Source organism: Bos taurus, chromosome 3 (assembly GCF_002263795.3).
Source record: "Bos taurus isolate L1 Dominette 01449 registration number 42190680 breed Hereford chromosome 3, ARS-UCD2.0, whole genome shotgun sequence".
Classification (NCBI taxonomy): Eukaryota; Metazoa; Chordata; class Mammalia; order Artiodactyla; family Bovidae; genus Bos; species Bos taurus.
Genome location: NC_037330.1, coordinates 112,686,044 through 112,708,270, shown reverse-complemented (window position 1 = coordinate 112,708,270; position 22,227 = coordinate 112,686,044). Strand labels below are relative to the sequence as shown.

Sequence of the window (22,227 nt, the reverse complement as noted above, 5' to 3'; positions counted from 1 at the left end):
CAGCACCTGCTTCAGTCCTCTCTCCCTCCTGACCTCTCCCCCTCTTCCCTCCCCAGCCCTGCTGTCCAGCAGGACTTCTTACCAGCGGCAATGCCTCCCAGACCTGCCCAAAGCTAAGGGCAGCTTGGGGCCTGCTCACTCCCACATCTGTCAAGGATGCTGTGGTTTTGCTCAAGGCTGGTCCTCAGACTCACAGCATCGGCATCCTGAGCCCCGCCCTGTACCTACTGAGTCAGAATCTGAGTCTTTAGAGCCCCTGCACATAAACACCTGAGAAACCCTGGTCTAGGGGACGCATATCCTAGAGCCCACCATGGCATCATCTGGGCCCCCTCCAGCAGCTGTCTTGCATTATCACAGCTGGGCTTGTGGGCAGCTCACCCACCCCCCTCTTCATCACCTACTCCCATGAGTCCTGACCTCCCAGGCAACTGACTCATGCAGGGAGGCCCCCTGGCCCTCAGCCCAGTGCCCGGAGGTCTATTGGTCACTCTTGGCTCATGTACCAGCAGCCACACAGCTAGCAAGAAGAGAGGACCCGCCTTCACTTACCCAGGCCAGCCTTCAGCCAGGCCTTACAACAGCATCTTCTGACCCCATCACAGGTTCCCCCAACAAAGTCAGGCAGATGTGGAGTGTTCTTTGCTGTACCTTTTACCAGCTGTGCAATCCTGGGCAAGTGACCAAAGCTGCAGCTTCCTTATCTACGAAATGATGCTAATGATCACCTGCACTTCACAGAAGGAACTCAATCATTCATTCGTTGTTGTAAGCAGCACGTATTTACGGCATGCTGTTGTGTGCTGGGCACCAGGAACAGCAGTGAGCAAAACAGACCGAGTCCTGCCCGTCTGGAGCTTCTTAAGGAGGGAGTGTGAGCTGACACGGAACGGATATGTGGACGCTGTGCCAGCAGGTGCCAGACGTAGGCAACACGACACCAATGATTACGAGTGAGTGAGTGAATGAATGAATGGACGCTACGCGGTTTTGCCATAAGGGCCCCCTTCCAATCACAAAGCCACCCCCCAACACTTCCACCCTGAAGCCACCTGGAACAGGAAGATATGGGGCTTAAAGCTACTGGGAGTTTAAGAAAAATAATCGAAGACCAGGGAGGGCTGTCGGGCTTTCCAGCATTTAATGGATATGGAAGAAGTGTAGCAATTATAAAACCATTGCAAAGCTAGAACACATCGGCCTGAAATAGGCAGTAATTGAGGTGGAATCAGAATTGTTTTTTCTAGGTTTGACACATTATGTGTTTGCATGTGTACGTGTGTGTGTGTGGTGTCTTAAGGATGGAATACATTTTTTCAGGCTTTCCGAGCTCCCTCATTTAAAGATAACGATAGGGACATTTGGGAACATTCTCCAGGGTTCCCGTCACCGTGAGGTTCTCTCTGAGGGCTCTCTGAGTCTCCCCAGATCACAGAATTTGAAATCTGGCTAAAGCGAAAGTGAAAGTGTTAGTCACTCAGTTGTGTCTGACTCCCTGTGACCCCGTGAACTGTAGTCCATCAGGCTCCTCTGTCTATGGGATTCTTCAGGCCAGAACACTAGAGTGGGTTGCCATTCCTGTCTCCAGGGGATCTTCCCGACTCAGGGATCAAACCTGGTTCTCCTGTGTTGCAGACAGATTCTTAACTATCTGAGCCACCAAGGAAACCCTGAGGCTTGGCTAAAGAGCCCCCAAGAACACCCAGCCAACCCCGTGTTTCCCGGATAGGAAACTGAGGCCCTGATTTGCCCCGTGTAAGTAGGTGGTTATAAGCAGCTGGAAATGGAGATTCAAACCTAAGTTTCCTGACTTCCAGCAGAGAGCCCTTCATGATATATTGTGTTAGCTTCCACGAATTCATAATGCTGGCTATCGTTACTGATAGAACTGGGCTGCGTGGCGAATGCACCACACCAGCCAAAGGAAGCCAGACACCAAAGGCTGCAGTTCTTCCGACACAATAGTCATGAAAAGGCCAACTAGGGGAAGAGATACAGGTCAGTGGTCTCTGGGGGCCAGGGGCAGGGGAGGGGCTGACTCTGGTGGCACACAAGGGAATTTCAGGGTGACCGAATGTCCTGTGTCTCCACTGTGGCTACATAAACTGTTTGTCAAAACTCAGAACCATACAATTAACAAAGACACATTCCACTGCATAGAAAGTATACTTTAATTTTTTTTGAACAGCCTAAAATAATGGGGCTTCACTGGTGGCTCAGATGGTAAAGAATCTGCCTGCAGTGCAGGAGACCTGGCTTCGATCCTTGGGTTGGAAAGATCCCCTGGAGGAGGGAATGGCAACCCACTCCAGTATTCTTACTTGGAGAATTCCATGGACTGAGGAGTCTGGCGGGATCCATGGGATCACACAGAGTCGGACACGACTGAGCGACTTTTTCACTTTCAAAATAATAATGATGGTGATAACAATAATAATAGTAACCTTGAAGGCCAAAGGGCTGCCAAGCTGTAGGGGCCTTCAAGGTGCCCCACCGTCAGAGCAGGAGATGCTCTGAAACCAGCGTGCTGCGAGCCCAAGCTGGCTTCTCTCCCACTCCACACCAGCCCGCCCAGTCACCCCAAGCCCCAACGGCCCTTGGGACTGTCCCCTCCCTGCTCCTCCCAGGACCATCTTGAGTCACAGATCCTCTCACACAGCTGCCCCACCCTCGCCACCTCCGGGTGATACACCTGTGTGGTGCCTCCCAGCCCAGCCTGCCCGGAGCCTCCAGGATCCCACTACCTCCTCCCTCACAGTCCTCAAGAATGCAGTAGAAACTCCCCAACCCAGTTCAGAAACCTCCTCAGACTGGCCCCAGCACATGCTTCACTCCTGCATTACCTGCCCACGGGATGCCTGCCTGCTTACTGCCCCCTGATCAACTCTAAGTTGACAACAGCCTCAGGATGGAAGTGTCTAGGCCCTGGGCCTGGGAGGCCCAGGTCAGGGGCATAGGTCAGAGTCACTGAGTCCTAGAGTCCCAACAGTCTCTGTCTGGACTCCTCCAGTGACCCAGGAATTCACGGCCACCTTCAGACAGCTCTGAAATCCACAGCTGGATTCTGTCCTTGCCTGTGGTCCTCATTCCAGTGCCTCCTGTCCCAAGCCCCAGAGGCCATAGCTGTAATGACCTTGTCCCTCCGGGGGCTCCTCTGCTCGCCCACTCAGCCCCTTTGTGGACGGGCAGGTCCTCACCAGAGCATAGAGCAGGGGTCCCCGCTCACCTGGCTGGGACAGAACCATCCCATCCTCTCCCCTTCTATGTCATCGTCCGAAAACAGTTGAACTTTCTTTGTACTTACATCTTGCTGACTCCAGGGCCTCCCACATAGCTTAGTCAGTAAAGAATCTGCCTGCAATGCAGGAGACCTGGGTTTGATTTCTGGGTTGGAAAGATCCCCTGGAGAAGGAAGTGGCAACCCACTCCAGTATTCTTGCCTGGAGAATCCCATGGACAGAGGAGCCTGGTGGGCCGTAGAGGCCATGGGGTCGTGAGAGTCAGACACAACTTAGCAACTAAACCACCCTTGCTGACTCAGGTTAAACCTGCTTTCAGTGAAAATCGCCCAACCTGCCCACCAGCTGTGGGTTCCTTGCTGTGTCTGTAATAAACGATGCCCTCCCAGGTGCCAGCACCTAAATGTGACCTCTTAGCCCCTGCTCTCTCCTCTCTGGCTACCTGAAATTACAGCCAGGGACTTCCCTGGTGGCTCAGTGATAAATAACCTGCCTGCAGGGGACATGGCTTCGGTCCCTGGTCTGGGAAGACCCCAGAGCAACTAAGCCTGGAAGCCGCAACTGCTGAGCCTGACTCTAGAGCCTGTGCTTGACAACAAGAGAAGCCACTGCAGTGAGAAGCCTGGTACCGTAATGAAGAGTACCCCCAACTCACCACAACTAGAGAAAGCCCACACGCGGCAACCAGCCAAGACCCAGCACCGCCAAAAATAAAGAAACAATGTTTTTTTTTTAATGCAGCCAGATTCTCCAAGGGACGCCGGGCTTAGCCAGCAGGACAGCGCCTGTCCGATCGCTCCCACAGTGCACACCTGGCATTTACGGATCAGAGACCTGGATGCTGGGACCATGGGGGTCTTGCTGGGGCTGCATAGTTGACCTCGACAGTGAAGGAACTCCCGCTGCCCCCAACTGAGCTTCCTTAGGGCAGGTTCCCATCTTAACGCTTGTCAGTCTTTAACACCATAGTGCTCCAGTCTCTGGGCTGATTCTTCTTGTGTGTGTGTGTGTGTGTGTGTGTGTGTGTGCATGTGTGCGCTCAGTCGTGTTCAACTCTTTGTGACCCCACGGACTGTGGCCCACCAGGCTTCTCTGTCCATGGGATTCTCCAGGCAAGAATACTGGAGTGGGTTGCCATGCCCTCCTCCAGGAAATCTTCCTGACCCAGGGGTCAAACCCAAGTCTCTGGCATTTCCTGCATTGGCAGGTGGTCTCTTTACCACTGCGCCACCCGAGGAGCCCATGGTCACCCTAGAAGGAGGTAATGGTTCTGTTACTCCAACTGAGGGGGTAACCATGGGATTAGGGATGCCTTGTGCTTCCTGAAGCTGTCGGACAACCTCATCTTATCAGAGAGGCCACTAAGCCACCAACCAGACTTGGCTCCCAGTGGACGGCAAGAGGATTGCTCTTGCAGGGTTCAGACTTCCCATCTCTAAATTTACTGTCTCGGGACCCGTCACTCGCTGACAGCCCTTCCTATTCTTCCCACAGCTCTTTCTTTTTTGGGTCCATACATCTTCCTTTCCTCCCCGCACCGGTTTTGCTACCCTGTCTTGAATTATTCAGCAAATGTTTACTTGCAAGTTAGCTCCACAAGCCACTTTCAGCATTTTCCTCATAAGTGCAGCTTCTGAGTAGAATGAACAAACCTCAATTATAAAATGAGACATGAATGCATCTAAATTGCGGTGGTTAAACTTAATTTTTGTCGACAAAGATGTGGTTCGCCAGGATGCACAGATTATTGCAAATTTCATCAAATCTGAATGGGAGCAGAATTCCATGTTCTGCATGGAAACTTTAGCCTGATGACCCTGATGGAAAACTGGTCTCTTTATCTTCTAGAGCACTCAAAACCAAGGGTGTTGGAGAAAGGTTACTGATCTCTAGTCATCCTGCCCAGAAACAATCAGACTTATTTCAGTGGAAACCAGGGACTCTGAGGACTTGGAGAAGCTGCAGAAGAAATCAGTGAGTGGTTCATGGGCGGTTGATGAGCCGGCCAGTGTGAGACCTGAGGTCCAGCGAGAATGCCCCATACCGACCAGGAGGCACAAGACAAAGCATCCCATACCAAGCCAATCCAGAGAAACTCCACCTTCAATCGCGCCGTGAGACTCAGAAGCAGAGGCAAAGCCAGAGGCACTTCTGAGGGGAACCCCGGCTACCCAGCAGGTCAGTACTGGGCACGGCGGTCACAGCTGCTGGTTAATATCCAGCTGGAGTCAGTGGGGCTGAAAGGCCCCTATTAAATGAAAGGAGAATAAAAGGCATCGAGAATGATCAAGGACAGGACCAATAAGGTGGAACTTTCTAAAGCCGTTATCCAAAGAATTCAAATTCCCCCCATAAGATGATGCAGATACTACAGGAGGAAGTGTTGACCCAAATGATCCAATAGGACTGGCTTCTATTTAAAAGAGATGTCTTGTTCCAGGGCTCAGTACACCCCCAGATTCCATATGTTCTTGGAGGGAGCCTTGGTGCTGTCTACGTGTACGGATGTCCGGGAACGTGTGTTTCCTGGGTGGTGAGAGTCTATCCTGTTCTCTCTCCATAGCCATGATAGCCAGAGAGTTTCTTTTGCCCTGAAAATGTATGAGATTAATACCTTGGGATTAATGCTGGGAAAGATTGAGGGCAGGAGAAGAAGGTGGCGACAGAGGACAAGATGGTTGGATGGCATCACCAACTCAATGGACATAAGTTTGAGCAAACTCTGGGAGATAGTGAAGGACAGGGAAGCCTGGTGTGCTGCCATCCCTGGGGTCACAAAGAGTTGGACATGACAGTGGCTGAACAACAACAATATCTTGGGAATAGCTTTACAGAAAGATCCCTTCATTTTTTTTTTTTTTTATTTTTTGGCCTCGCTGCATGGCAAAGGGGATCCTAGTTCCATGAGTTCCCAGAGCAGGGATCTAACCTGAGACCCCCACTTTGGAAGCATGAGGTCTTAACCACTGGACCCCCAGGGAAGTCCCTTTCCCTTAATCTTTTAAACCAGTTCCTGGCACATTTTATCTAGCATATTCAAAGCATATTTGAAAGCATATTTGTTGAGCAGAATAAGTCCAGAAACGCTTAGAAATGGGGTTTGTCAGAGCTGAGCCCCCTCTGCCGGTGGCTGGCCTAGGGGCTGGGTGGGCAGCATGCTGGGGTTGTAGAGAGGGTGACAGTTTCTTAGCCTCTGGGAGACAGGCAGTGCACTGCCCTGCGTGTGCTGGGGAGACCTTAACTGGTTCCAAAACTTGCACTAAAATCTGTCGAGTAGCCTTTTGCCACATGTCAACCCACCCTTAAAACATAGAGACGGAATTAATGATGCTTATTATTTCTCTTGATTCTGGGGGTTGATTGGATGGCTTCTAGCTCCAGGCCACTTTCTCTGACCTCTGCAGTGGACTGGCAGCTCAGCTGCTGTTAGAAGGTCAAGGACAGCCTCTTGGGCCGCTAGGGAGTGGGTTGGTCCCAGAGGGCCTCAGCTGGGACTGTCTGTCTCTGCTCCCCGTGGTCGCTCGCCCTCCAGCAGGCTAGCTCGGCTTGTCCACGAGGTGGCAGGTTCCCAGAGAGCAGGAGCAGAGGCCGCCAGGTCTTGAGACCCAGGCCAGAGCCCAACAGTCACTTCCACCACAGTCTATGGCCCACGCAGTTCACAAGGCCAGTCCAGAAGAAAGCAGATGGAGAAACTGACTCCACTGCTCGATGGAAGGAGCAGCAAAGGAAGTGTGGTGGTCTGCCATCAACCACAAACAGAATTGTGTGTTGAGTACCCTGCAAAGCAAGAGAAATACAGTGATGGGAAGACTATAGTCATGGAGCAGGGTGGTTGATACACTACATTACTCTCTCAACTTTTGTATATGTTTGAAAATTCCCATAAGAGTTAAAAGCAGGGACTTCCCTGGTGGTCCTGTGGTTAAGAATCTGCCTCGCAGTGCAGGGGATGTGGGTTCAATCCACAGTTGGGGAACAAAGATCGCACATGCCACGGACCTAGTGAGCCCGCGTGCCACAACCAGAGAATCCAGGAACTGCAACAAGGACCCTGTGTGCTCCAACTAAGATCCAATGCAGCCACAGAAATAAATATAATTTTTAAAAGAATTAAAAGCACATAGTCACATACAAAGAAGTGGGAGTCTCTGCCCTTTGAGAAAAGCCACAATACTGTAATGATGTCATTTTATTGCAAGCAATGCGTCAAAGTTTACAAGAGAAGTAAAGGCAAAGAACTAGACCCTTCCCCACAAAGATGATATTTTAGGTGAGCCTTGAGAGTTGCATTAAGACATGGCCAGAAACAATGGCAGCTAACTTGTTTGAGCACTTGTAGGTACTCAGTGGCTGAGGTATGCAGGCATTTCAACGTGGTTCCTCCCATACCCATTTTACTGGTTAAAAAAAAAAAAAAAACTGAGACCCAGAGAGATTGAGTCACTTATCCCAGATCATGCAGCTAGTGAACAATACGGCTTGAACCAGAGTTCACATTCTTCTGGTTCCAGAGCCTGGGCAGAGAAGAGGGTTAGAGAAGCTCTGTCCAACAGAAACACAGTGAAAGCCACATAAGTCATTTAAATTTTTGTAATATTAAAAAGTAAAGAAATGAGTAAAATTGATTTTAACAATGCATTTTATTTAACCCATTACATCCAAAATACCATCACTTTATCATGTAGTCAATAATCAATATAAAAATTAGTAATGAGATATTTTATATTCCTTTTTTTCCACTGTTGTGAAAATCTGTTGAGTATTTTATTCTTACAGTCTCTCTCAATTTGCATATTAAATTTTCACTGGAAATTCTCGATCTGGATTTAGATTTCATAAAATGCACAGTTAAAGAGTCGTTTACAGCCAGAAAAGATATTAAATGTACAGCCAGAAGTTAAAGTAGAGACAATCCTCAAATTACTCCAAATATCCTCAAAAGTTTTCCAATAATGAAATTGACTCTCTTTTTTACATTCAAATTTAAATTAGCTTAAATTTTTTTTTTAATGAAGAATTTACTTCTTTAGTCACACAAGCCACGTTTCAAGTATGCCCCATGGAGTTATCAGCTACCCCACTGGGGACTTATTAGAGAGTAGCAAGCAGGAGAGAGCAGATACAGCTGTCCAGGGTCAGGGTGGGGGTCTTCCTGAGCAGAAGAAAAGGTGGTTGTGGGACTGTGTCTGAGATGAGGGTGGAAGGGAAATGGGATTGATGATGGGGGAATCCACCTGCCAATGCAGGAGACGTAAGAGATGTGGGTTCCATCCCTGGGTTGGGAAGATCCCTTGGAGGAGGGCATGGCAACTCACTCCAGTATTCTTGCCTGGAGAATCCATGCACAGAAGAGGCTGGCACGCTACAGTCCATAGGGTCACAAAGACTCGGACACAACTAAAAGCATTTAGCATGCGTGAGCCTCAAGTTTGTGGCCTCTAAGCCGAACGAAGGCTGCTGACCCCAGTGTAGACACAGGGACCACGGCGCGTCCTCCCACAACCAAAGACACCATTGACGTCCAGACTGTAAATACTCTCATTAGACTCACAGTTTTATTTGTAAAGTGAATCCCTCATTTCGCCTCTCAAGACAGCCCAGCATCCCCTGATCCAGGGTCCAAGGAGAAAACACTCTTCTGCTAAGGAGCAGACAGAACAGACCACCCAGCACCAGGTTTCTCCCTTCCACCCCCTGACAAGGAAAGGAGCTGGTGCTCTGAGTCAGCGGTTTGTGATCTGGGTCTGGAAGGTGAGGACAATCTCCGTTTTACTTGCTGAGGGGTATCCATTCAAAGTCATAGTAGAACATTAACTGACAACCCCACCTGAGCTGATCTGACACTCTAGGGGAGGTGATTTATTACTTAACATCTATTAGGACTCCGACATTGTAAAGTTAGATGTTAAACAACTGGTAAATTGCAAAGGATTTTGTCCAGTAGAAAGGATAAGACCAGTGGTTATGGTTCTATTGTCCTCTGAGACATTAACCAGGTTTGTATCCAAGTTCTCAGGTTCATTCACGATTTTCTTTTTTCGACTGTGCATGCACGGATGGATGGATATATGCATGACTATGAAATTTCTGGTACTGTGAGTATGATTTTCATAGCGATGGCATTCCAGGTCATTTAATAGAGCACAGAGAGTGGCAATTTCCCCTTCAGGGGCTTGAGGGGAAGGGCATCCTTTTCACTCCACTTCCTTCCCTTCTCAGGGTGACAGCTGCTACAGTCTCTTAGAATTGCCTGAATAGGGGAGATACACGTTTCTAACTCCCTACGTTTCTCACACGTCACAGATCCACTGGAAAATGAGAACTCTGTCAATGAACCCCTGACCTTGAATTTGCCGCAGAGCAGAAAGCACCTCTGGAGGATACCAATCCAGACAGACCCAGGAGCCGAGAGAACAAGGTAAGGGACAGCAAATCCAGAGGGGTTGGTTCATGAAACAGTGTAACAGGGTTTGATCTGCAAAGTCTTGGCAGAGCTACAAGAATGTCTTGTGTTTAAAAAATAACACAAGTGTTTTAGTTGTTCATATTTTTTAAAACTCAACAATTTCCTTAAAAAAACAAAAAAGCTCCAGTGTTACTCTCCTATCACAAAATTAGGAAACTTGAGATACTAAACACAAGGAAACTCACCGCATCACCACCACCCAGCGGTTTTTGCATGTTCTCTCTTCATAAATTGGGATCTTATATACATGTCATCTTGAAACCAACTTAACAATACAGGCACACCTTGGAGATATTGAGGGTTTGGTTCTTGATCATCATAATGAAGTGAATGTTGTAGAAGAACAAGCCACATGAATTTTTTGGTTTCCCAATGCATATAAAAGTTATGTTTATACTACATTGTGGTCTATCGGGTGTGCAATAGTAGTATGTCTACAAAACTGTACAAAATTCAACTTAAAAATACTTTATTGCTAAAAAACCCTAATCATCATCTCACAACACAAGGTTGCCACAAACCTTCAATTTGTAAAAGAAAAAAAACCTTTCCCATATCTATGAAGCACAATAAAGCAGAGTGAAGTAAAAGTATGCCTGTATATATCGTATTACTAAATATTTTTCTACACCATGATTTAAAGGCTATAAAATAATCTATGGTATGATTGGGTTGTGATTAACTAATCATGCTCCTGTTGTTTGGATATTTGGATATTATACCAGCTGGGACTGAATTTAGCTTCTTGTAACCAAAAAACCCAAATAACACAGCCTAACAAGGCAGAAGTTTATTTCGCTCTTGTGTGAAAGAAGTCCGGAGAGTTGTGACAGCAGTTTCTCAAGCCATTAAGGACCCAGGTTCCTTCTAGCTTTTCCTCCACCATCTGTCAAAATGACTACCAGAGCTCCAGCCATCACAGCCACAATTTAGATGGAGGGAAGGAGAAAAGCAGAGGATAGGCGGGCACATGCCAGCCGAGTCTGCCCTCCTTTGAGGAGATGAAGCTTACTTAACAACTGGTGGCCAAATTGGGTCAAAAAGTCAGTCACCTGGCCACCTCCACCTGCAAAGAAGCTGAAAAATGTGTGTTGTTTTCAAATCAGGTCTATTTCTGTCCCCAGTAAATTGGTTCCACAGGAAAGAAAAAAGGAGAATGGATACAAGGGAAGCAATAGCAATTTCTGACCTGGAGGAGGTTTACGTTTTTGCTGTGTGAATGTGTGTGTGTGTGTGTGTGTTTGCTTGTTTCTTTATTTAACTGTGCCAGTCAGCTGAGGCACACAGGACCTGTGATCTTCATTGAGACATGTGAATCTTTTAGTTGTGGCATGAGAACCCTTAGTTGCAGTAAGTGGGATCTAGTTCCCCGATCAGGGATCAAATCCAGCCCCCTGCATTGGGAGCACAGAGTCCTAGCCACTGGACCGCCAGGGAGGTCCCGGTGGACTTCATTTTGCTATTTTGTAAGCTACACTATGATAAATATGATTGTGACAAAATCCTGAAGCCAATCCCTCATTATTTCATTAAGTTCATTCCTGGAAACTTCATACTCTACAAATTCCTGGATGGTTATGAGAAATTGTGTTTCCATATCTGCCCTTGGGAAGCATGGACTGGGCCACCTGTCCCACCAGGAGGTGGTGAGGCTCCCTTTGCTTCCTAATATTACTTTCCCCACAGGGCCTCAATTTATACAGAGATATAGTAACAAGGACCTAATTTACTTACATGTAAGTATATATTACATATAATTCCTAAGAGAAAGAAATGAAAAAAGGCAAAATGGTTATTGGAAGAGGCCTTACAAATAGCTGAGAAGATAAGCTAAAAGCAAAGGAGAAAAGGAAAGATATACCCATTTGAATGCAGTTTCAAAGACTAGCAAGGAGAGATAAGAAAGCCTTCCTAACTGATCAGTGCAAAGAAATAGAGGAAAACATTAGAATGGGAAAGTCTAGAGATCTCTTCAAGAAAATTAGAGATACCAAGGGAACATTTCATGCAAAGATGGCCACAATAAAGGACAGAAATAGTATGGACTTAACAGAAGCAGAAGATATTAAGAAAAGGTGGCAAGAATACACAGAAGAACTATACAAAAAGCCAGACATCCTAGAAAGAAAAGTCAAGTGGGCTTTAGGAAGCATCACTATGAACAAAGCTAATAGAGGTGATGGGATTCCAGCTGAGCTATTTCAAATCCTAAAAGATGATGCTGTGAAAGTGCTGCACTCAATATGCCAGCAAATTTGGAAAACTCAGCAGTGGCCACAGGACTGGAAAAGGTCAGTTTTCATTCCAATCCCAAAGAAAGGCAGTGCCAAAGAATGTTCAAACTACCGCACAATTGCACTCATCTCAGTTCAGTTCAGTTCAGCTCAGTCTCTCAGTTGTGTTCGACTCTTTGCAACCCCACACACTAGCAAAGTAATGCTCAAAATTCTCCAAGCCAGGCTTCAACAGTACATGAACCAAGAACTTCCAGATGTTCAAGCTGGATTTAGAAAATGCAGGTGAACCAGAGATCAAATTGTCAATATCCACTGGATCATAGAAAAACCAAGAGAGTTCCAGAAAAACATCTACTTCTGCTTTATTGACTACACCAAAGCTTTTGACTCTATGGATCACAACAAACTGTGGAAAATTCTTAAAGAGATAGGAATACCAGAACACCTGACCTGCTTCCTGAGAAATCTGTATGCAGGTCAGGAAGCAACAGTTAGAACTGGACATGGAACAAAAGACTGGTTCCAAATAGGAAAAGGAGTATGTCAAGGCTGTATATAGTCACCTTGATTATTTAACTTATATGCAGAGTATGTCATGCAAAATGCCAGGCTGCATGAAGTTCAAGCTGGAATCAAGATTGCTGGGAGAAATATCAATAACCTCAGATATGCAGATGACACCACACTTATGGCAGAAAGTAAAGAAGAATTAAAGAGCCTCAATGAAAGTGAAAAAGGAGAGTGAAAAAGCTTGCTTAAAACTCAGCATTCAAAAAACAACAAAGATCATAACATCCGGTCCCATCACTTCATGCCAAATAGATGGAGAAACAATGGAAACAGTGACACTTTATTTTCTTGGGCTCCAAAATCACTGCAGATGGTGACTGCAGCCATGAAATTAAAAGACGCTTACTCCTTGGAAGAAAAGCTATGACTAACATAGACAGCATATTAAAAAGCAGAGACATTACTTTGTCAACAAAGGTCCATCTTGTCAAAGCTGTGATTTTTCCAGTAGTCATGTATGGATGTGAGAGTTTAACCATTAAGAAAAGCTGAGCGCCAAAGAATTGATGCTTTTGAACTGTGGTGTTGGAGAAGACTCTTGAGAGTCCCTTGGACTGCAAGGAGATCCAACCAGTCAATCCTAAAGGAAATCAGTACTGAATATTCACTGGAAGGACTAATGCTGAAGCTGAAGCTCCAATACTTTGGCCACCTGATGTGAAGAACTAACTTACTGGAAAAGACCCTGATACTGGGAAAGATTGAAGGCAGGAGGAGAAGGGGACGACAGAGGATGAGATGGTTGGATGGCATCACTGACTGAATGGACATGAGTTTCAGCAAGCTCCAGGATTTGGTGATGGATATGGAGGCCTGGTGTGTTGTAGTCCATGGGGTCGCAAAGAGTCGGACAAAACTGAGCAACCAAACTGAACTGAATTATATATTAGGAGCAACTGCTTCCTGTTGTCTCTGATAAATCTCAGGAGCCAAGAACAACATCATCAGCGTCCAACCACCTACACGGGACACTCCAAGAGGCGATGAGAATGCCCATGTCAAGGGCTCAACAGGCAGGATTCAGGACACTGGCTCTTCCTCAATTATCACATAAATGTTTTCATGTCTTAACATTCAATTTTTAAAAAGAGGGTAGAGATGAGAGTAGCTGCCAGATTTTGTTCGGAGGGAATTGTCAGGGTGCCCTCAACTGTGCATTTGTCCCTATGGGAGGCTGCTCCTTGAGTCTGTCCAGGTCAGACAGACAGAGAAACAGAACCAACAGGATATGGAGAGAGAGACAGAGAGCTTGAGAGAGAGAGATTCATTTTAAGGATCTGGCTCCCACAACTGTGGAGGCTTGCTGAGTCGAAAATCTGCAGGGCGGGCCAGCAGTTGGGGATTACTGCTGTTGTTTGAGCCCATAGGCCATCTGCTGGCACAATTCCTTTTCACGTGGGTGAGGTTAGTCTTTTTTCTATTAAGAACTTCAACACTTTGGATGATGAGACACATTCACATTAAGGAGGGTCATCTGCTTGACTCAAAGTCTGCTAGTTTAAGTGTTACTCTCATCCTGAAAGCACCTTCTTGGAAGAAAAGCTCTGACAAACCTAGACAGCATATTAAAAAGCCGAGACATTACTTTGTCCACAAAGGTCTGTCTAGTCAAAGCTATGGTTTTTCCGTAGTCACGTATGGATGTGAAAGTTGGACCATAAAGAAAGCTGAGAGCCAAAGAATTGATACTTTTGAACTGTGATGTTGGAGAAGACTCTTAAGAGTTCCTAGGACTGCAAGGAGTTAAGCCAGTAAATCCTAAAGGAAATCAGTCCTGAATATTCATTGGAAGAGCTGATGCTGAGGCTTAAGCTCCAATTCCTTGGCCACTTGATGTGAAGTACTGACTCATAAGAAAAGACCCTGATGCTGGGAAAGATTGAAGGCAGGAGGAGAAGGGGATGACAGAGGATGAGACAGTTGGATGGCATCAGTGACTCTATGGAAATTAGTTTCAGCAAGCTCCAGGAGTTGGTGATGGACAGGGAAACCTGGCATGCTGCAGTCCGTAGGGTTGCAGAGTCGGACATGACTGAGCGACTGAACTGAACTGAACTGAAAAAAACACCTTCACAGAAACATCCAGATTAATGTTTGACCAAATATCTGGGCGTCGTGCCCCAGGAAAGTTGATACATCAAATTAACCAACACACTTCTTACTTTGACCCTGGTGAGGGGGGCTTCAAGAGGTTGTTGTAGGGGTGGGGCAGAGGGGTCTTAGAAATCTCAAATGTGGGAGATACAAGACCTGGAACATCTGGAGGTGAGCCAGCTGGCAGCCTGCGTGGGAGGTGAGGGGAGAGGGCCGGGTAGCGGGTGAGGGTTATCTATACCAAAGACAAGGCAGAGGTGTGTGTTTTCTTAGAATCAAGTGTGGACCCCAAGGAAAGGAACCACTTCTGAACCACTTTGAAAAGGACTTCACCCAAAAGGCTGCCTGCTAGGGTCCAGGTGGATCTTGGCAGGAAGTGGCTGTAGAAAGTTGGAGAGTCATGAGTGACCAGCTTGAGAGTTGTGTACGTGCCCAAGAACTGCAGTCAGAGACCACCCACCACCAACATGGCATGTCTGAGGAGCCCCCAAAAGCTTTGGAGACCCAAAATGCAATTAGGGGGATGGAGAGAAGACAGCATGAAGCAGAGGTTTCACAGGAGGCCTGGATGGGCAGGAGTTGGTGTTCTGAAAGAGTTTTCAGATGCACTTTTTATACCCAGAAAAACAAGCCATTTATTTATAAGCCAGGAGTGACCAGAAAAGCTTTGCATGTGGTCTGCCTGAAATTTCACCCAAGGCTGGGCAGGCAGTTCCAACCCACAGAGCAGGCTGAAGTGGGGATCAAGGGGGAGATGAGAACCCATCCTGTCTGCTTTCCAGTGGGTCCAGCTTGGCCCACAGAGGTCCTCTGTGTTCCTTCTGTCTTGGGCTTAACGAGGACAGAGGTTTTGGAGAACATATCCAGGTCAGTCTCAGAAGCCCCACCGTGACCCTTGTTTCTATTATGTTTTCTGAGTTGGATTTCTATGGCCAGGTAGGTCATCATGTACCTGTAATGGAAAAGTTTTCTAGACAAAAACTTCCTGATGGGCTGTCAGGCTTCCACAGCTCTGAGTTGCCACTTTTATGTAAAGTTCAGGATATGAATCTCTCCTGGGAAACACTGCCATTCAACAGCTAATGAGCCGCCATGTCAATATTTGCTTGACATGCGATGTCTGGGGTACCGTTCCATTCTGTGTGCTGTTCCTCCTCTTCTGCTCACTCTTCATTTCACTAGCACCTTGGCATCCACAGGCTCGGATCTTTATTTTTGTAAAGTAATTTGATCTCTGCCGTCCCCCGTATCTCTGTGTCCCTATCTTTGTGTTCTTCATATAAAGTGCCATGGTTGACTCTGAGCATCTCTTGTTCAGTGTCCATGGTCACTTTCCCAATGCTGTTAACCTTACCCATTCCTGTTAAATTCCAAAGTCCCCTTTGCTCTAAGAAAGAAAAATAATCTCTGACTCTTTGGTAACTTGTGCATGTAAATGCAAGCTTCTGATCTAAAATTGAACCCCTTCAAAAAATTTTTTTAAAAAGAGAACTCTACAATGTGCAAAGACTGGAAGCAATTGAAGAAGGACGCAAATGTTATCTCATGCTGGGCCCCAAATATTTTAGCTCTCTTTTTTGTAATTGCCATTATAGTAAATGCTTTCATAAAGGCATTTTTAATAGTACTTATTAAAATAAAATTTACATTACAACAAAATATACAAAACTTGGGTATACAGCTTGATGAATGCATCAGCTCGGGCTGCCATAACAAAATACCATGTACTGGGTACTTAGACCACAGAAATTGGTTTCTCACAGTTCTGGAGGCAGAAGTCCTAGATCATGGCTCCAGTATGGTCGGGTTCTTGGAGGACTCTCTTCCTGGCTTGCAGACAGCTGCCTTCTCGCTGTGTCCTCACATGGTGGGAGGGAGAAAGTGAGTTCTGGTCTTTTCCTCTTCATGGGAGCCCCACCTTCCCAAAGATGCCCTCTCCAAATACCATCACACTGGGAGTCAGGGCTTCAACATAAAAATTTGGGGCAGAGGTGGTGGATTACAATTCAGTCCATAGCCATGAATGTTTACATACATATACACCCACTTAACCATGAACCAGGCCAAGATCTAGAACATTAGGCATGAAGCTAAAACCCTTTTCCTGTTAATAACCATCCCTTCTTAGTCAGAAACATCTTCTGGTTTAGTACCATTAGATTAATTTTGCTGGCTCCTGAACTTCATAAAAATAGGATCGTACTGTATGTCATCATGATGTCTCTCTCACTTGGCTCAACATATTTGAGATTCATATTCATGTGTGTGTCTGTGTGTATAAGACTGTTCTTTTATTGCTGAGAATTATTACCACAATTTGTTTATCCATCCTTCTGTTAATGAATATTTGGAGCGTTTCTAATTTTTAACTATTACAAAGTTGCTATGAATGTTCCTAGAAATGTCTTTTTATAGATGTATGTATTCATTTCTCCAGTGTGTCCCCAGAAGTGGAAGTGTTGGGTCTTAGGATAGGTGTTAATATGTGTTAACATTAATGTTGGTGACTCAGACAGTAAAGAATCTGCCTGCAGGAATCTCTGCAGGAGACCCGGGTTTGATCTCTGGGTCAGGAAGATCCCCTAGAGACAAGAATGGCTACCCACTCCAGTATTATTGCCTGGAGAATCCCATGGACAGAGTAGCTGGGCAGGGTACAGTCCATGGGGTCAAAAAGAATCAGACACGACTGAGCGACTAAGCATGCACACAACATTAATAGTTAATGTTATTAGAGACAGCCGAGTAATTTTTCAAAATGATTGATTGACTATTTTATACTCCTATCAGCAAGATAAAGTTCTGGTTGCTCTAGAGTCTCACCAGTGCTTGGCATTGTCAGTCTTTGTAACTATATTCACTCTAATACATTGTGGTTTCTCACTGTGGTTTTAAGTTTTATTTCACCTGATGACTCATGATGTTGTATGTTTTTTGGCCATTCATGTATCTTCTTATGTGAAGTTCTTGTTCAAGTTTTTTGCCCATTTATTATTATTATTTCTTAATTTGTTGGATACTTTATACTTCTTGACCACAAGCCCTTGATCTGATAAATGAATTGCAAATACATTCTACTAGTCTGTGGCTTATCTTTTAACTGTCCTGTTTTTTAAAGAGCAGACATTTTGACAACTAACATCATTTTTTTCTTTTATTGTTTGTCCTTTTCCATTCTAAGAAAGATTTGAGTACTTCAAAGATATTCTCCTATGCTTTTCTTATGGATGTTTTATACTTTTAACATTTAGGTCTATGGTCCATATGGATATCCAGTTGCTCTGGCATCATTAAAAAGAACTCCTGGGCTCTTCCAATGAATTGCTTTCGTGTTTTCTCTGGTTTTGATTTTGCTTTTCCAAAAATCCACTGACTGTAGACTCATGGATCTTCTCTGGACTTTTATTCTGTTTCATTGATCTAATTGTCTTTCTTTATGCCAATGTTCGGAGAAGGCAATGGCACCCCACTCCAGTACTCTTGCTTGGAAAATCCCATGGACCGAGGAGCCTGGTAGGCTGCAACCCATGGGGTCGCTAAGAGTCAGACACGACTGAGCGACTTCACTTTCACGCATTGGAGAAGGGAATGGCAACCCACTCCAGTGTTCTTGCCTGGAGAATCCCAGGGATGGGGGAGCCTGGTGGGCTACCATCTATGGGGTCGCACAGAGTCGGACACGACTGAAGTGACTTAGCATAGCATGCCAATGTTACACTGTCTTAGATACTGTAGCTTTATGATAAGTTTTAAAATCTGGTAGAGTAAACCCTCCTACTTTATTCTTTTTTGAGATTGTCTTGGCTATTTTAAGTTGTTCACATTTCCATATAAATTTTAGAATCAGTTCATCAATTTATCTTCTGAAAAAAGCCTGCTAGGATTTTGGTTAAGATTACATTATCTCTATAGATAAATTTAGAGATTACTGACACCTGAAGATTGAACAATTTAAGGTACCAGTCAATGACCACGTCCTAATTTTCCATTTATTTAGGTACTCCTTAAGTTAATCCAGCAATGACTTTATAGTTTACTATAGAAGATATGTACATATTTTATTTATATTTGTTCCTAAGTATTGAATAATTTTTATTCTATTTTAAATGCTGTGTTTTGCAATTTAATTTTCAATTGTTTTAGTAGTATGGGGCTTCCCTTGTGGCTCAGCTGGTAAAGAATCCGCCTGTAATGCAGGAGACCTGGGTTTAATCCCTGAGTTGGGAAGATCCTTAAAGAAGAGAAAGGCTACTCACTACAGTATTCTGGCCTGGAGAATTCCATAGACAGTCCATGGGATCACAAAGAGTCAGACACGACTGAGTGACTTTCACTTCCACTTTTAGTAGTATACTTAAATGTAGTTAATCTCTGCGTGTTCACTCAGTATCCTGTGACCTTGATTAAGGTCACTTGTAGCTCTATTGTATATTCCTTTGGATTCTCCATGCACTCAATCCCGCCTTCTGTGAATAAAGATAGTTTTAATCCTTTCTTTCCAATCATCATGACTTCTATTTGTTTTTTCATATCTTATTACACTTGTGAGGAATTCCATTGTGATATTGAAAGAAGTGGTGAGAGTAGGAATCCTTGCCTCATTCTTTGGTCGCAGTTGCTTTGATTGCAAAGATTAGAGCCACATAAATTTGTTCAAGTGAAAGGGGCACATGGTAAGGATGCTGGAAGCTCAAAGAATCCAAGTAAAAGAGGTGAAACCCAACTGTATTGGAAGAGAAATGCCATCAGGAGAGCCACTTCCTCCTTTCCTCAGGGTCCAAGGGACCGACTGCTTTCTGCTCCGTGGACTGCTTTATTCTCCTGCTCTCTCCTCACACCATCTTCTCTTGCTTGTCACCTTACGTATGACCCAAAACAGCAGCCATAGCTGATATGACCTTTCAACTTGGCTCTCCACAGCCAATGGGGACTTTTGGATCTCTAAGAAAGAATTTTGAAGGAAAAGAATCTGATTAGCCATCCTTGGGCCAGGTGTTTAGCTCTGGGCCAATCAGCTTAAAAAAAAAAAAAAAGAGGCAGGATTAATGAGGTCATTCCCACTTCAGAGGGACCTGTGTTGGGGAGAATGTTTCAGAAGTATGTGAAGGAGAGCCAGGCACCCAAAACATGTCTCATGTAGTTAAGTCAGGGTCTCCCATACGAGGGAATGCCAAAGGGGACTTGGCTGAGGTGACAAGCAGAAGAATGGAAATCAGAGTAGTAGGGGCTGAAAGCTAGATGAGAGGACTATTGTCTTCTGAGACTCAGATGGCCAAGGAGCCAGTCCTCCATGTGCTAGAAGTATGTTCTTCTTAGTGGTCAGTGCCTGTCCCCAGAGGTTCTAGAATTGTCCCCTGCTCACCCAATGGCATGCTGCAAGTCCTCTTCCATATGACCACAAGCAGGGGTTTTGGTGGGCAGTGCAGCAGGAGGGGAACACAATTACCATAGACAGACGTGGTACAAACAGGAATACTAGAAAGGAACTAATCTCTGTTGAGGGTTTTTATGCACATGAGTTTGGGTGAACTCCGGGAGTTGGTGATGGACAGGGAGGCCTGGCGTGCTGCGATTCATGGGGTCAGAAAGAGTCAGACACGACTGAGCGACTGAACTGAACTGATGTGTACTATCACTTCAAAGTCTCCCATTTCACAGATTAGAAAACTAAGACTCAAAGTTAGTAGTTAGCCTGAGGTTGCACAGCTAGTAAGACAGCTAGACCATCAATCAAAGGCTTAGACTCCACACCCCACATTTCCCCACCCCCCAAGCTGCCCTGATGGAAGTATTGGAGGATAAACTTGGCCGTGCAAAGGAGGGTGTTACTGTTGAAATGCCCACAGTGGGCAAAGCCCTAAGGTACCCCCAGTTCATCACCAGATTGGTCTCTTAGAAGTCCTCTCAAGTCAAGATGTTATAAGTTGGGTCTTTATTATAGATGCAATGTCCCAGAAATCACTTCATATCACAAAATCACCAAATTGATAAATATAGATACACACATATGAGAAAAGGATAGAATGCAAACATGTGCTTTTTATGAATTGACATTTCTATATAAAATTAAAATTTCACATAGGGTGATTTTTCTGCATGAACTGGGCATGCTGATGCTTCTTAAAATATGTGTCCACTGACCTTCCCAGTGAAGACGTGTTTGTCTATTCCTGGCAATGACCTGAGGGAACTGCGGAAGTTTCTAATTGTTCCGAGGATGGTCAACCTGCATTAAGCGTTAGATTCACCCCAGGGCTTACACTCAGGGGGCAGCCAAGGACATCCTCGCTAAGCGCTAACAGCTCTGCTCTAGCCGGTCCAGCCAAACCTTCCTAATTATTAAATATTGTGACAAGTTTCCCTGGATCCAGCTCCAGAACGATCATTGCATGAAATCCCTCACTGCCATTAAAGACTCATGCGTGAAAAGACACATGTACCCCAGCATTCACTGCAGCACTATTTACAGTGGCCAGGCCATGGAAGCAACCCAGATGCCCATCGACAGATGAATGGGCAAAGAAGATGTGGTACATATACACAATGGAATGTTATTCAGCCGTAAAAAGAATGAATTTGGGTCCGTTGTAGTGAGGTGGGTGAACCTAGAACCTGCTATACAGAGTGAAGTAAATCATAAAGAGAAATACAAATATCATAGACTAACACATGTATATGGAATCTAGAAAAATGGTGCGGGTGAACCTATTTGCAGGGAAGGAATGGAGATGCAGATGCAGAGAATGGACGAGGGAAGGCAAGAGTGGGACGAATGGAGAAAGTAGCCTTGATGTGCATACACTGTCATGTGTGAAATAGCTAGCTGGTGGGAAGCTGCTATGTAACACAAGGAGCCCAGATGGGTGCTCTGTGATGACCTAGAAAGGGGGTTTGGGGGAAGAGGAGGGATGCTCAAGAGGGAGGTGATGTGTGCATATTTATGGTTGATTTGTATTGTTGTACGGCAGAAACCAAAGCAACATTATAAAGCAATTTCCCTCCAATTAAAAAATAAATTAAAAAAAATAAGATTTCTTATCAGTAGGGAAAGAAAAAGAAAAGACTCATGAGTCTTTGGATGCTGATATGAGACAAGGACCAGTTTCCCTATAGGGAACTGTACACATTTCCATGGAAATGTAGAAGTTCCGTGTATTGTAACCCTGGGGGCAGCTTGCCAGATGTTCATAAACGCTAGTTCAGGTTGTCATTAGCAGAGCCTCATAGTTTTTACAATCTGTAAACACTAGAAACAAATGCCGAGTCATTGCAGGTTGGGGGGCTGCCTCTTTGATTCAAAGAAGCTGTTTTAGGGTTTGCCATTAGTCAATCATTTGTGACGACACAGATCCGAAGAACTGCAGCCTGACTCTAATCAGCCTCCAGAGCTACCAATTTAGAAGAAACACAGGAGACAGAGAAGCCAGTGAAACACACTGCAGTCACAATCAACCGGATCCAGGCAGGACGGAGGACCCAATTTCTCAACCAAGTACAAGCAGAAAACAAAAGTGAGGGAGCGATCCAACGGTTTTCAGGCAGCATCAACCAACTGCGACGCGTAAACCTCACCTGAATCCTGTTTCAAACAAACACTCTTTCCCTTTTCTTGAGGGAAAGC

General features: G+C 45.3%; 1 protein-coding gene across 4 annotated transcripts in view; it reads left to right on the top strand.

Annotated features, from left to right (window-relative positions):
• NGEF (neuronal guanine nucleotide exchange factor) overlaps positions 1 to 22,227 on the top strand; it is a 128,113-nt gene that overhangs the window by 29,002 nt on the left and 76,884 nt on the right. For 2 of the 4 annotated variants that reach the window (XM_024989652.2, XM_024989649.2), the window contains 2 exons: positions 5,088 to 5,417; positions 9,543 to 9,657. In XM_024989652.2, the coding sequence (XP_024845420.1) occupies positions 5,273 to 5,417; positions 9,543 to 9,657 (260 nt within the window). In that variant the 5' untranslated portion in view covers positions 5,088 to 5,272. Of the gene's footprint in view, positions 1 to 605; positions 954 to 5,087; positions 5,418 to 9,542; positions 9,658 to 22,227 lie in introns of all 4 variants that reach the window. The other 2 variants (XM_059884816.1, XM_059884817.1) reach the window with 2 other exon arrangements.